Below are 15,909 nucleotides of genomic sequence, written 5' to 3'. Positions count from 1 at the left end.
TCATTTGAACTCTGTCAACATGTGATTCTGTTTTGTCGGGTACTGGCCCTACTTATGTGATACTTGGACCAAAGAGACTGAGAACCATAGATTTTAGAAGTGTTTCTAAATGTTACATAAAGTAAATAATTATAGGAGCTAGCACAGAGTCAGGGCAGAAGGCAAGACCTTAATTAAAGTTCTTTTTTTTCTCATACATAATTGTTGCGTCCTTCTGGATGTCCTTGTTGAGGCACCATATGTTGTGATACAGGAGTTACATGCCAGTGACTAATGGAGGTCTAACTCAGACTCTCACATGAAGAGATCCATTCTACAGGTCTGAGTTTGACCTTCAGCAGCCACTGGGAGGTGGCTCCCATAAAACAACACATAATAGATGTGTGATCTTGAAAAAATCACTTAACATGTCAGTACCCTGAGAACTAACTAAAACTATTGTTTCAAAAGAATTGCCAATCTCCTTTAGTGGAGAAAGTTTCCACATTGGAATTTTCTAACTGACAAAACCATCAGTACTCTAATCCCCTCCCCTAAATCAAGAAAAAAATAGTACTAAAATGAATGAATTAATTTAATGAATCGAATTTAATAATACTTCAAAGAAGCAAGCTATATCAATCAGATAAGTGACTTTTTTCTTATCAATTTGGCAAAGAAAATAGAGAAAGCAGGATAAAAGTTGTTATTTCAAAGTAAAATTTATATCATTTGAATTTATTGATGTGCTTAATGATAAAAATGTCTAATTAATAAATGTGCTGTTATCAGCTAAACTTAAACATTTAACTGGACCAATTTGGAATGTGTATATTAGAGAAGCCAAGCTCAATGAAATTTACAGCAGAAAAAGATAAACAAACATTATGTAAATTCATTAGCATTTGAAAAGGCAAATTTTAGAGAAGAATATTTTACATTCATCTGGACTAACATTAATTTTGTATCATAAACTCACCCAAAGTGTAGTACTTCACATTGTCTCCCACAGAGGTCAAGTCTTTCAAAGTATCATTTGCATCTACGATACTCTGGGCTTTGGAAGCATGCCAAAATGCCATGAACCTAGCAATGAATGATGCTGCAAAAATGGCTAACATACCAAAATCCAGCATGTTCCATAACTCAAACAAATATTCCTTAGGTCCTTGGGACCAAATTTCTTTACATTCAGCCCATATCATTCCTGTGAATGAAAAGAAAAAAATCACATTTACATTTTTAAAAAGTAAACAGTAACTCTTTAACACTGCTAGTAGGGTGAAGCTTTTTTGATTATCACTAGAATACGTCAGTGAATATTTTATTTTCTCAAATTATCTTCTGAGAAGAATAAAAAATGATTTTGACCTTTAATTCATATAAGTTTGGAAGCAAAAATAAAATTAAAATTGTTTATTTTCTTCCATTATAGATAGAAGAAGGAGGTAAAAGAAGCCTGTGTTCAAGTCCAAGACTCTCCTTTTATATAGTTAAAAAAAATTCCTCAACTTAGAGGAAATGTCTGGCCCCAAACCAGAATAGTCATAAAAAGAGATAGCTTTTGAAACTAGATCCTCTGACTCCAGCTAGGTGATGCAATAAAAAGAGTGCCAAACCTGGAGCCATAAAGACTCATCTTCCCGAGATCAAATTTGGTCTCAATTACTTCTTGTGTAACCCTAAGCAAGTCACTTAGCCCTGTTTACCTCAATTTCTTCTGCTATAAAATGAGTAGAAAATGGAAAAGTAATCTGGAATTATGCTCAAAAAGTTATCAAATTGTGCATACCCTTTGATCCAGCAGTGCTACTACTGGGCTTATGTCCCAAAGAAATAATAAAGAAAGGAAAGGGACCTGTATGTGCCAAAATGTTTGTGGCAGCCCTTTTGGGTAAATTATGGTATATGAATGTTATGGAATATTATTGTTCTGTAAGAAATGACCAGCAGGATGAATACAGAGAGGCTTGGAGGGACTTACATCAACTGATGCTGAGTGAAATAAGCAGAACCAGGAGATCATTATACACTTCAACAACAATACTGTATGAGGATGTATTCTGATGGAAATGGATATTTTCAACAAAGAGAAGATCTAATTCAGTTCCAATTGATCAATGATGGACAGAATCAGCTACACCCAGAGAAGGAACACTGGGAAATTATGTAAACTGTTTGCATTTTTGTTTTTCTTTCCAGGTTATTTTTACCTTCCGAATCCAATTCTTCCTGTGCAACAAGAAATTCAGTTCTGCACACATATATTGTACCTAGGATATACTATAACATATTTAACATGTATGGGAATGCCTGCTATCTAGGGGAGGGGGTGGAGGGAAGGAGGGGAAAATTCGGAACAGAAGTGAGTGCAAGAGATAATGTTGTAAAAAAATAACCCATGCATATGTACTGATATAAAGAGTCAGAAATGTCTGAAAATGACTGAACAACAACCACCTCTAGCTATAAATCCAGTGCTTGGTAATTCAATGTTTAGGACTTGAAGAATGGAAGGCAGATTCCCCAACTGATAAAATGATCAAAAGACATGAGCTATGCCCAAAGGGCTATAAAATCATACATATCTTTTGAACTAACAATATAACTTGTAGGCATAAATTCCAAAAGAGATTTTTTTTTAAAAATAGGAAAAGAACCGATATGTACAAAACTATTTAAAACATATTTTCCCCTCAGGCCATAGAATTAGAAGTTGAGGGGATGCCTACCAATTGAGGAATGGCTGAATAAATTGTGGTAGATGATTATGATGGAATATTATTGTTCTATGGGAAATGATCATCAGGATTCTCTCAGAAAAACCTGAAAAAACTTCCATGAACTGAGAAAAGTGTAATGTATTGTGTACAAAGTAATAGCAATGTTATGAATGACTTGGCTCTTTTCAGCAATACAATAATCCAAGACTACTCTGAAAGACTTATGATGAAAAATGCTACCCATATACCCATATCCAAAAAAAACTGTCTGAATACAGACTGAAGCACAGTTTTTAAAAACTTTTTTTTCTTGAGAGTTTTTTTGCAGGGAGGGAAGATTGATATTTCTTTCACAATATGACCTTTATGGAAATGTTTTGTATGACTTCACATGTGATTTGTCAAGAGGGAAAGAGAATCTAGAACTCAAAGTTTAAAAAAAAAACAAATGTAACTGTTGGAAATAAAAACTTTAAAAAATATTAGATAAAGGAAAATAAACAAATTAAGCATGAGAAAGAAAAAAATATATATACTCACTTCCTTAAAAAAAAAAAAAAAAGACAGCTTTCCTTTACCTGGGTTTTGAAAGTTACCCTCAAAGGTGTGCTAGAGTGTGTGTGTATACATATATATATATATATATATATATATATATATATATATATATATATATATATATATATATATATATATATATGTGTGTGTGTGTGTGTGTGTATATATATGTATGTATGTATATATGTATATATGTATATATATACATATATATATGTATATATATATATATATTGCCAAAAAAGAGAATCTTAATTGTGAAGAATACTATATATTATCTAGTCCAATCTCCCACCAAATTCAGGAATGATTCACACAGTTCTCCAAATGTGTTCATTGTTCCTCAGTTTGAATCTTCTAGGGGTGGGGAGATCACTATTTCACATGACAATCTCCTCTACTGCTGGAACTGTATAACTCTATTTGCTTTAGAAAAAAATTCTACTCTTCATGACAGACTTTTGATTATTTGAAAACAGAGATTTAGATCTCTAAGTTTCTCTTCAGTCTAATAACCTTTTATTTTATGTTCTTTTTGTTAAGCTTTTAAAGTGCAGTTCCCTATAATTGAACACAGCCTTTTAAATATGTTTTGGCCATTGCTAAATTCAGAAGTATCATTATTCCTCTAGTTCTAGATACTACTTTCTAATACAACTTATTAATTTATTCATTTTATTAAAATTTGCATCATGGTATTGGCTATTATGGAGCATGATTCATATTTTAAAAAACAATATTTCCCTCTATATTTGTAACATTGATTTCACATCATTGTTGGGCCTTCACATTTATATTTGTTAAAGTTTATCTTCATAATTTTGGATGTTTTCTTTGAATTAATTTTTCATTTGAATTCTAGATCTTCTATATGGCCAATAAATTCTCTTTTTTGACATTTTTATCTACAGATTTAGTTTATTTACTTTCTATATTCAAATATTAAATTCAAGTCAAAAAAAATTAATTCTGTCCCTAACATTTAAAATGTACTGTTGCACACACTATGGGTAAAAATTAGGTTATAGATCTGGCAAAGCATATGGATGATAAATGAATCTATGACTACTATTGAAATCACCATCTGAAAGAGCATACAGAGAAAATACAATATCTAGAACAGTGCCCAAGATAAAGAGCTCATAGTTAATGTGAATGCCATGGATTATGATCTTGTAAAAGAGATTGAAGAATTGTTCAGAATATAGGAACAGAACCAGAATGAGACTCATGTCATAAAAACAAAACAAACAAAAAAAAAACAAAACAGAAGGTAGTATCAAATAGGAGAAGGTTATAAATATGGTAAAATGATACACATGGGTCAAAAAAAGGTAAGTATTAAGAAGTCATTGAATTTGGCATTCAAGAATCATTGATAACTTTCTGTTAAGTGATTCCATTAGAAGTAAGGTTGCAGAGGATTTAGGTGTTTAGATAAAAAGTTTACATTAGCTTCTTTTTTTCATGTAATTTTACTGAGAAAGGGAGAAGAGCTACAGGAAAGAAGTTAGCCAGGATGATGGGTTCTAGTGAGGGTGTTGTACTAGAAAAGGAATCAATAAATAGTTACTAAAGAGTAAAGAGGAAAAAAAATGAAGTTCTGTTAAATTAAGATCTTAATACTGTTGAAAACATATCTCTGTGCTTGACTTGAACACTAATTGTGAACAAGGGGAGAATACCTACAAGAAGTCTTTTTAGATTGGCTGAAGAACATGTTCATACTTTCTAGAGCCTATATAAAACTATTGAAGATTTTAAAGATATAATAGACAAAGTTCTTTGTGGACTCCTGAATGACTAATGAAGCCCTCAAAGCTGTAGACATATAAACCAATCCCAATAATTTCTTTGACTTTCAATGCTTACAACTCTGGAGACTATTAATAGTGAATTCTCCATCCAAACCCTAATCCAATAGTGATACTGTTACCTTTTTGTTTATTTTATGCTCAAGCCAAAAAGTTCCTTTACATTTGTGGGTTCTTTGATATGTTCTATTCTGTAAAATTTCCTAAATTTCCAAGATTCTAGACTGTAGGTTTCTATTACTTAAGAGAGAGAGAGAGAGAGAGAGAGAGAGAGAGAGAGAGAGAGAGAGAGAGAGAGAGAGAGAGACGAATTATCTATTTATGATGGTCTTTTGTGTTTGGAGAGAGAGCTAGAAATGACAAGTTAAGTGCTGCCTTAACTTAAAGGTTATTAGGTAATACTCCCTAACTTAAGTAATTCCTCTAAACCTCCCCCCCTTGTGATAAATAAATGAAGGAGCAAACACTTTTTAATGGTCTTCCTTTTGTTTCCCACAGAGGTTAGAAATCCATAATCTCTCTTGAAGAGGACAGATCCTTTATTATATATCCCTCTATACCAGAGAAATCTGGCCATGGATATGTATGTTAAGCAAGTTAAGATATTATCCACAATTATTTTCCCCAGATATCTTATACTGACAGCTCGTTTACAGAAATATTTTTGTACAAATATGCTTGGTTATTTCTCTTGCAAGAAATTTTCTTTTGTTTTTCTATTTTCTTTTTAAAAAACACACTAACAAATAAGAGATATGTTCAAGCTGACTTCCCCAACTTATCTTCTGCTTTGGGGGTTCCCAGTAGCTATTCAAATGTCTATTCTTGCCTCTCTTAAACCCATTATTCCTACTTGCTTCATGGTTTTATATAGTTCCCCAAAGGATACGATCAATTACTTTAACCAATCTGAACAGACTTCTCATCTGTAGAGAGGTGTCAAGGCCTTGTTTACAGCTGAAGAAAAGGAAAACTTAGTGAACAACATAAAGATATGTTCTTACATGATAAATAAATCAGAGCTAGGTGGGCTTGGGTGATTTTGAACTTACCCTTACAATTAAGATAATCTGTTGAAGAAAATGGAAAGGGGTGGAATCAAAATGAAAGATAGAAGATTGGTATTGATGTCAATAGAGGTGCACCTCTTCATCAGATCAGTAGTAAGAAAGTAAATTGGAAATATGAGAAAATAAGTGCCTTTTTCTCCCTAAAATTTAGTAGAAATATTTGTAGGTTTATATCAGCTTATTATCCTTTGATCTTTATTGAAAGATAAGCTATCTTTCACTATTCCTGCAGGGAGATATAACAGTATTTTTGTAAGAATAAGCATTAATGAGTAAAACAAATATAAGTTTCAGCATTTGATCTTAGAGTTTTACTGACCTATGGTGGAAAAATATTAGTAGTAAATACTTAGTTAACAGAACTTCCTATATACCATTTGAGAAAATTCTTACTGAAATCAAATACAAAGGTCAGTGAACTGATATTTTCCTAGTAAAATCTTTTTATTCCTCCACAAATAAAAAAGACTAAATAAATATTCATTGACCAGAAACACCCATTGTAGCAAAATGCTACACAGTTCAAATTCCACTAACACATCTAATTTATGGAAAAGGTATTATTTATGATGGGATAGCTGTACAAGAGTGAAAAAGACAAACCTATAGATAGTGTTTGAATTTTTGGTGAATATGAAATATCAAAGAAACAGAGTAAGGCCATTTGCCTAATGGATATAACCTTGATGGAAGATTTATTTTTTAAAAGCACACATGAAATATATTTTTATTTTATAATTGTAAAAAGATTTATTTTTAAAATGTGAATTTATGGTGCAATGGAATATTACTGTGCTGTAGGAAAACAAAGAACATGATGAATACACAACACAGAAATACACAAGGATATACAATGATATAAAAACAAAAACAAAAAATAAAATTCTGCAAAATTAAAGTGACTAAGTTTCACCTCAAAGAAAAGATATGAGAAGACAATTACCCCCTGTTACAGTGAAGAAATGGGGTATGATGTATGCAAGATTGCATGTAGCATCAGACATTTTTTAACATAAACTTTATTTTTGTGCAAGTTTTTTTTTCATTTTTCCCACATTTTATTTCAAGTAATGATTTTCTGAGGAAAGAGTTGAGAAAGAATACAAAATTTACTTTTAAAAATAAATGGGTGACCAAGATAAGGTCAAAATGGGTACATGATTTAAAAACAAAACAAATTAGCAAATTAGGCAAATTAAGAGAATAAAGGATAGTTTCCTATTAGATCTTTGGAGAAAGGACAAACTTATGACCAAACAAGAAATAGAGAAAATTATAAAATGTAAAATGGATAATTTTGTTTATATTAAATTAAAAAGGGTTTGCAAAAACAAAATTAATACAGCCAAGATTAGAAGGGAAGCAGAAAGCTGGGAAATAGCAAATTTTTTTATAAAGTTCTCATTACTAAAATTTATCAGGATCCAAGTCACTCCTCTGTTGATGTGGTCATAGGATATGAGCAGATAATTTTTAAATGAAGAAATTAAAACCATCTGGAGTCATGTTAAAAAATGCTCTAAATCACTATAATTAAAGAAATGCAAATTAATTCAACTCTGAGGTATCACCTCAGACCTATCATATTGGCTAACACACCAGGAAAAGATAAAAAGGATAATAATAAATTTTGGAGGGCATGTGGGACACTAATGCGTTGTTGGTAGAGTTGTGAACTTATCCAGTCATTCTGGAAAGCAATTTGGAATTATGCCTAAAGGACTACAAAAACGTTGCTCATCCTTTGATACAATAGTGTCATTACTGAGATCATAAAAAGAAGAAAAAGGACCCATATGTGCAAAAATGTTTATAGTAGCTCTTTTTGTGGTGGCAATGGATTGGAAATTTAATAGATGCCCATCAATTGTGAAATGATTGAATAAATTAAGACATATGAATATAATGGAATACTATTGTTCTATAAGAAATGATGAGCAGGATGATTCCAGAAAAACCTGGAAATATTTATATGAACTAATGCTGAGTTAAGCAAACATTGTACACAATAACAGCAAGATTATATCTATTAATTTTGATGACTTATCTCTTCTCAATAATACAGTGATCCAAGACTATTCCAATAGACTTTGGATGGAAAATGCCATCTACATCCAGAGAAAGAACTATGAACACTGAATGCAAGATCAAAGCATACTATTTTCATCTTTTTTTATTGTTTGGTTTTGTTTTCCTTTTCATGTTTTTCCCTTTTTGATATCAGATTGTTGTCTTGGGGAAGGAGGAGGTAAAGGAAGTAGAAGAAAGAAAAACTGGAACTCAAAATCTTATAAAAATGTATGTTGAAAATCATCTTTACAAGTAATTGGAAAATTAATATATTATTAAAATTTTTTAAAAGTGAGTGAGGATCCCTCTGAAAACAATGGTTAGATTGTGAGGTGCAAGTAGTGAACAAAACATTCCTATACATAAAATAATTTATCTATTAAATCACTGAAAACATTACTTCTTTTCTATCTACAAATCATATTTATTTTTATAGCTAATCTTAATTTTGGCCTCAGAAAAAGATCTACTTTCTGTTTCCTTATATATAAAATGAAGGGGTTGGACCACATGATCCTTAAGCTAGCTTCTAGCTCTGTTTCGGCAGATCACAGGGATTAGATCAATTCTACTCAGCTAATTGGTTACTTTGTAAAGAACAACTGTAGGATTATAATTGCACATAATAAAAACAATGTGACTTGAATAAAAGTATAAAGGTTGACGATAATTTGCTATAAAATATTAGCTATAATATAATAAAAATTTTGTGAAAAGTCATGATAACTTCATGAAATCATCTAGATTATCCCCTGAATTATAGAAGTTTCCTGTTTAAAACCATCTAGTGTCAAGAAAGCTAAATTTTTTGATTCCTATATTAGCTACATAAGTATATCCTTGAGGTATAATATTATAACATTTGATCCTTACTGAACCCTTGAAGGTAGTTGCTATTAGTAACTCCATTTTACAGCTGAAAAACTGAGGCAAAAAGAGATAGTGACTTTCTCAGAATCATACAACTGTTAAAAGCCAGACTTGAATTCAGGTCTTCTGCCCTTCAAGCCCAGTGCTCTTTCCATTGTACCACCTTGCTTTAAAATTTACAATTGATATATGAGCTCAAAGATAAGCTGTTGAAAAAAATCAATCCAGCACATGGTAATGAGCCTATAGGAGATTTCAGGTTGCTCTAGGACCGAAGTCCTGACTCTTCTGAATGTTAATGACAGCTTTGTACAGTTATGATCAGCAGGATTTGGCTCATAATTTCCTATTGAATTCCCTTTTTATACATTCTTTAAATATATGAAAAACATAACTCATGTGAGGAGAATATGAAGCCAGTAATGAACACAAAACAACAGAGCCTTAAAGACACAAAAGAAATCATAGAATTTGGTGCATTTTTCTCCTTCATATGGCATACATTTGTATGAGTTTAGTCTGAAGGAATCAGTGTTATTCAGTCCAACTGCTAGGGTTGCAAAACTAAATTATAATGGAAAATTAGACTTTACCTATTACCCAGGATATAATGAGCATCTCCATCCATGAGAAGCAGGATGTTTTCATCCTGAACAGCTGTTTTGCATTATCTGTGCTAGTTTCATTAGGGAGGAGTTTGGTGCCTTCAAATCTGTCAGCTGCATTCATGACTAGCAGTCCCAGGAAAATGGTGAAAGAGGCAGCATGTGCTACAAACTTCATGAATGGTCCACGCATTATTTTCCCCATCTGTAGCATATCATAAAACACACACCAAGACAGAGTCAACTAAATTTTTTATACTTAAGGGGAAAAAGTGAAGATGTTACACTTATATACAATTGTGTTTACAAAATTCATCTGTATGGTGCTTAAATTAAACACAGAAATATAAAAGATTATTTTTCTGGAAATTATTTCCTCACATATAATTTTCTGTGTTTGAAATATTGAGAATTTTTTTTCTTTAAGGCAAACCTTTTTACTATTACTATGTATTTCAAAATAATTCTTTAATAATACTGTTATTTTAAAAATGAACACATATAATTGGATGCAGGCATGAAAATAAGCCCACAAATATTGATCTATGCCATATCAAAATATGTATTTGATTGATCATTATTTGATTTATTTGTTCCATTTCATTTATTTAATTTTCATAAATGGAATTCAGGCCACAGAAGAAGAAGATATTTTGTTGATATATCAATCATTTTTTTCCAAAAATAATTATGATTGATACCATCCTTTCTCTTTGGCAGAGCACCAAAAAATAAAAGCAAAATACTCTTGTTTGTGGCAAGACATTGACCTTATCTTGTCAGACTTTTGACATGGAATTGAGATGTTTTGATGATATGCATGGTCATTTTTCCTCCTCCATTTCATTTGGCAATAGAACTGCAGACATCATAGTAAATTAGAGCTAAAAAAAAGGCCACTCAGTCCAACTTCCTCTTTTGATAGGTGAGGCAGATACAAATTCCCAGGCTTCTCTGTATGTTATAAAATACTCGACTGAAACTATTGTCTACCGTTTTTTATTCCATTTAACAATATCAATGGCATGAGAAATTTGCTGCCTTTTGTTTTAAGTAAAAGATATGGTGGGAGAAGAGACTGGCTGAAATGAAGCCTTTGAAATATGCAGAAATATTATTAATCCATATATGTTTGCTCCTTATTACAAATAATCTGGAATTATGTTTTTAAAAAGATATTCTTGCTTTTCTGACTTTCAGTGATCTTAGATAACACATTCTAGGTCTTCATTTGCATGTCTTTGGCCACCTACTTCTGTCTAATATAGAACATAAACATCATGATCGAGTGAAGTAAATTAATATGGATAGTTTATCTAACACACTGGGGAAGGTTTCTTTTTAAATATTATTCATGCCTACACATATGTATGTAACATTCACTTATATGGAACATTTATAGCACAAATAGCTTATATTAAAATAATACATCAACTGAATGAAATGAGCAGGACCAGGAGATCATTGTATACTTCAACAGCAATACTATATGATGATCAGTTCTGATGGATGTGGCCATTTTCAACAATGAGGTGAACCAAATCAGTTCCAATAGAGCAGTAATGAACTGAACCAGCTACACCCAGAGAAAGAACTCTGAGAGATGACTATGAACCACTACATAGAATTTCTAATCCCTCTATTTTTGTCCACCTGCATTTTGGATTTCCTTCACAGGCTAATTGTACTCTATTTCAAAGTCCTATTCTTTTTGCACAGCAAAACAACTGTTTTGGACATGTATACATATATTGTGTTTAATTTATACGTTAACATACTGAACATGTATTGGTCAATCTGCTATCTGGGGCGGGAAAGGAGGGGAAAAATTGGAACAAAAGGTTTGGCAATTGTCAGTGTTATAAAATTACCCATGCATATATCTGGTAAATAAAAACTATTTTAAAAAATAATGCATCAAAAATGTGACCTAAAGCAAATATGTGGCCCACCATACTCCTGCTTCCTGAACCAGATTAAAATTTAATTGGGAAATTTTAACAACACAAATTAAAACATTTTAAAGTACAGATAATGTCAATATGTGAGTTTTTAAGTCAATGTGCATTCTATAGGGTTCCCTATTATGGATTAGTGACATTATTTCTATTTGAGCTTTACACTACTGTAAATACAACTATGTGTATGATCATAAATATATTCATAAGTTGCAGGGAAGAATGATCTACAATGATGGAGGAAATTCCTCACTGGGAATTTTCTTACATCACTAAAAATACAGTCCATCCTCCACTCACCAACACACACACACACACACACACACACACACACACACACACACACACACACACACCACACAGCCAAAGTCTTATTCAAATGAAGATTGCCATTATAAGCAAGATCTAGGAAAAGCAAGTAAGCCAAAAAATCTTCAGGTAAGAGCCTGTTAATGGATTAAATACACCACCTGACTAACCAATCTGGACTAAATTCAGAAAGATTTTAACAACAAAAAGTTTAGGTGTAAGTTAATGAATTTTTTTAGCCATTGCAACTCTCCATAGCATAATAATAAGGAACAGAATAATTCTGATATATTAGTTCAAGAAATTCCTATATTAATGCAATCAAAGCTCATTAAGTACTCTAATATATAATGTAATGTATATTATTTAATAAAATAATATATTATTATGTGCTCACTCATAGGTTAATCAGGATTTGTTAATACAGGTTATTCTTAGCACCAAATGCTGTCACATGGATGGAATGGAAAGAAATCATTTTTTTCTAAAATAATTAGAGAACAAAAAGCAATAAGTTTTGTTAGGAGACTGACAGATTGTTTTTATTAGGTATTCAGGGGAAAAAAAATAACAAAGAAACAAGATTGATTTTTAAAAGTTAAAAGTAACACTTTGAAAAAAAATAAAGTTTTATTCAAATAAAGAAAGAGACACTGTCAAGATGAACAGGGATATAGTTGACCTGACATATTTTTCACAGTTATTATGGTTAATTCTGTAATTTATTAATAATTATTAATAATACTTTATTAATAATTTATTTATTATAAAATGTGAAAATATTATTCTTCAATCTTCCATAGTTCTCCCTCTGTAGGTTGATGGCATTTCCCATCCCAAGTGTGTTGGAAATGTTTTGGATCAGCAATTTGCTGAGAAGAGCTAAGTCTATCTTAGTTGGTTAACACTTAATTGTATAGTGTTTTCTCTGAACTGAAATGTTTAAGTTTATCAACTTACCTTGCTACATGGAGCAAACCAGTAAATCAGTGCCAGGAAGGGCAAGCCAACTGCCACAGCAAGGACCACTAGAAACTTGACAGCAATTGTCTGCTGCCTTAAACCTGAGAGATTCTCATACCAAATGGAGAGAAGCTGTTGCTGGCAGTTTGGATGGGCTACAAACTAGTACAGAGATAAAATGAAAGGAAATGATTAACAGAAAATAATTTTAGAAAAAAATAATAGAAAATAAACATATCCTACATTTTTATTTAAATATATCATTTTGAACTCTCTAAGGAGAACATTTTATCATGATACAGATGTAGGATGAAAAACTAAATATAAATTTATTTTATTATTTATATATAATATGTAAATGTTATATATTTATGTATAATATATAAATTGTATATATCATTATATTATTTATATTATATATAATATAAATATAAATCTATATATATATTTATATATAAAATATAAATTATATACATATATATATATAAATCAACTAAATATAAAACCAACTAGTAGGTGTTTCCACATGTGTTTTATCCATGAGAGTAGACCAATATAAAGAGAAAACATGTACTCTGCTTAGAATATTGCTTAAGATTCTTCTGAAGCAGGAAAAGGGAGAGAGAAAGTAGGTAAAAGAAGAAAAAATAGTGACTCACTAAGTAGGACACTGCAGGGGAAAATTCAAAGGTATTAATCCCAAATTGGAATTTTAAATTGGGATAGACCAGAAAGAAGGCAAAATGTTCATTCTTATCTAATTTCAATCCCAATTTCAAATGTTCAGAAACACACCAGGACAGGGTGACCAGAAATATGATTTAGGAAGTTAAACTGAGAAGGTACAGAAAATACCTGAACTCTTTTAACAGCATAAAAGCAATAGTGTTTATCACTACTTAAATAAAAATTATTAGTTGGGTCATCTCCTTCCTGCTCTACTCTATTTCTTCCATCTCAGTCAAGATAACTTATTTATAAAGCAATTTGAATACTGAAGGAAGTGTTGTTAAGTGTTAACTATATGCAAGTATTTACTTAATGCTCCCAAAAACATGCAAGAATTTTAGTTAACACTCCTGTTTTATAGGTGAGGAGGACTATGGATAAAAAAAAAAAAAAAAAAAAAAAAAAAAAGGCTCAATGACTTATGACTACATGGGTAACAAATGGTGGAAGAACTCAAATCTGTCTTCTGATCCCAAATTCAATGTTTTTTTTGGAAAGTGACCACATGAGTACTATCATATTATAGTGATTAACAAAGTCAGTTTTTCATAGTTGAAACGGTTAGGGAATATTGAATGAATGAACCAATCAATCATTCTAATTAATATAAAACAACTTCCTTAATCAAATGAGAAAACCTAAATGCTGGGGATTCAAACGAAAGAAAATGATCCCTGCTTTGTAGGAACTCACACTCTAATTATAAGAGATAATATATCCATGAGAGTTAAGCTGTAATGCATATAAAAAGGCCCAGGAATCTTTAGGCTCTATTGGGTTTTTACAATGATACTACCAATGAGAAGAGGGAGAATGAGCCTGAAGACATCTGTATGCTTCAAGGTTTACAGAGGGCTTTATAATCATAAATCATTTGATCATTACAACAATTCTGATGCTGGTACAAACATCCCTGTTTTCAGAGGAAGAAACTAATGATCAGATAATTTAAATAACTTGTCTATGATTTTAAAGTTAGTCAGTGTCAAAGATGAGATTTCAAACCAGATCTCTCCTGACTCCAAGTCCAGCATTCTAACTACTATAATATGCTGGCTCTCACTGGCTTTTTCTGTTTTTCTGTTTCTGTTTTTCTGTTGTTTCTGTTTTTCATGCTGCCCATTTAATCACTGGGTTAGAGTTCTATCTGTTAAACATAGTTGCATTGAAATGTGGGCTTTGATTTTTTTAGAGGGGATAATGTTTAAGCTATCAGTGCATCATCTCTATTCAGCATCAAAACAAACAAACAAGCAAGCAAAGGAAACTGGGCTAAAAGCTAGAACTTACCTTTTTGACTTCATATTTAATAGCCAGTTTTAAACGACTAAGGCTTGGACGCCCATGATCACCATTATTAGAGCTTGCTTCAACATCCCCGTTCAGAATGGCCTCCACTTCTTCTGTATTTCTGCAAAGATCAAGAAGTCCGACAACAAAATCTTTGCACTGCATTGACAATCTTTTGTAGTCATTCTAGAAAAAGGAGACATAATAACAAAGCTGATTTTACAACTTCAGACTCAAGGAGAAAATTTTCTTGGACCAGAAAATCTTTAAACAATTTCAGAGAAAAAAAATTCATTCCTTTAATTGCTTTAATATTTTTTACTGAACTGCTACATTAGAATGGCAAAGCATAAAACTTTATTTTTATACCATAATAAAGAATGAATTTTACTAGTATCTGTATAGAATTGAGGTATATTCTAGACTAGCAAAAGTAAGCTTTATCAAAATCACAGGATGAGTCAATAGCAGGAAAAAAAGAATAATCTGTGTTCAGACTTTCTCTGGCATTTTAAAAATTTTACATGAATTATCTCATTTCTTTTCAAATCTCTGTTAGAAAAGACTATTACACACATTTGACAAATTCTCACAATATCAACATTTCCAATTTACTATTATTATTAGTACTACCACTACAACACCCACTCACTTTTTTTTAGTTCATTCTAGTTACAAAGAGATTTGTAGAGATTTGAAGAGATTACAAGATAAATCAAAGTACAACTACTGATGATTAGAAATATTCTCTCAGGAGTAGGGAAACTTGGGGGAATTTTTATCAACTACTAATTTATTCATACAAGAATACTCTACCTCTGAGATCTGTGGAGAAAGGAGGAAGTTATAGGCAAAGAAGAACTAAAGAACATTATAAAATGCAAAATGATTCATTTTGATTATGTCATACAAACAAAATCAATACAGTCAACATTAAAAGGGAAGCAGAAAGCTGGGGAAAATGTTTATAT

General features: G+C 31.4%; 1 protein-coding gene across 3 annotated transcripts in view; it reads right to left on the bottom strand.

The window, feature by feature from the left end:
• Positions 1–15,909, bottom strand: part of TRPC6 (transient receptor potential cation channel subfamily C member 6) — a 150,303-nt gene that overhangs the window by 39,721 nt on the left and 94,673 nt on the right. For all 3 annotated transcript variants that reach the window (XM_074304438.1, XM_074304439.1, XM_074304440.1), the window contains 4 exons: positions 14,939–15,124; positions 12,917–13,081; positions 9,678–9,894; positions 959–1,186 (listed from right to left, as the gene is read on the bottom strand). In XM_074304438.1, the coding sequence (XP_074160539.1) occupies positions 959–1,186; positions 9,678–9,894; positions 12,917–13,081; positions 14,939–15,124 (796 nt within the window). The remainder of the gene's footprint in view (positions 1–958; positions 1,187–9,677; positions 9,895–12,916; positions 13,082–14,938; positions 15,125–15,909) is intronic.

This window comes from Sminthopsis crassicaudata, chromosome 3 (genome assembly GCF_048593235.1).
Source record: "Sminthopsis crassicaudata isolate SCR6 chromosome 3, ASM4859323v1, whole genome shotgun sequence".
NCBI lineage: Eukaryota > Metazoa > Chordata > Mammalia > Dasyuromorphia > Dasyuridae > Sminthopsis > Sminthopsis crassicaudata.
Note: the sequence above shows the minus strand (reverse complement) of the source record. Positions and strands in the feature narration are given on the sequence as shown.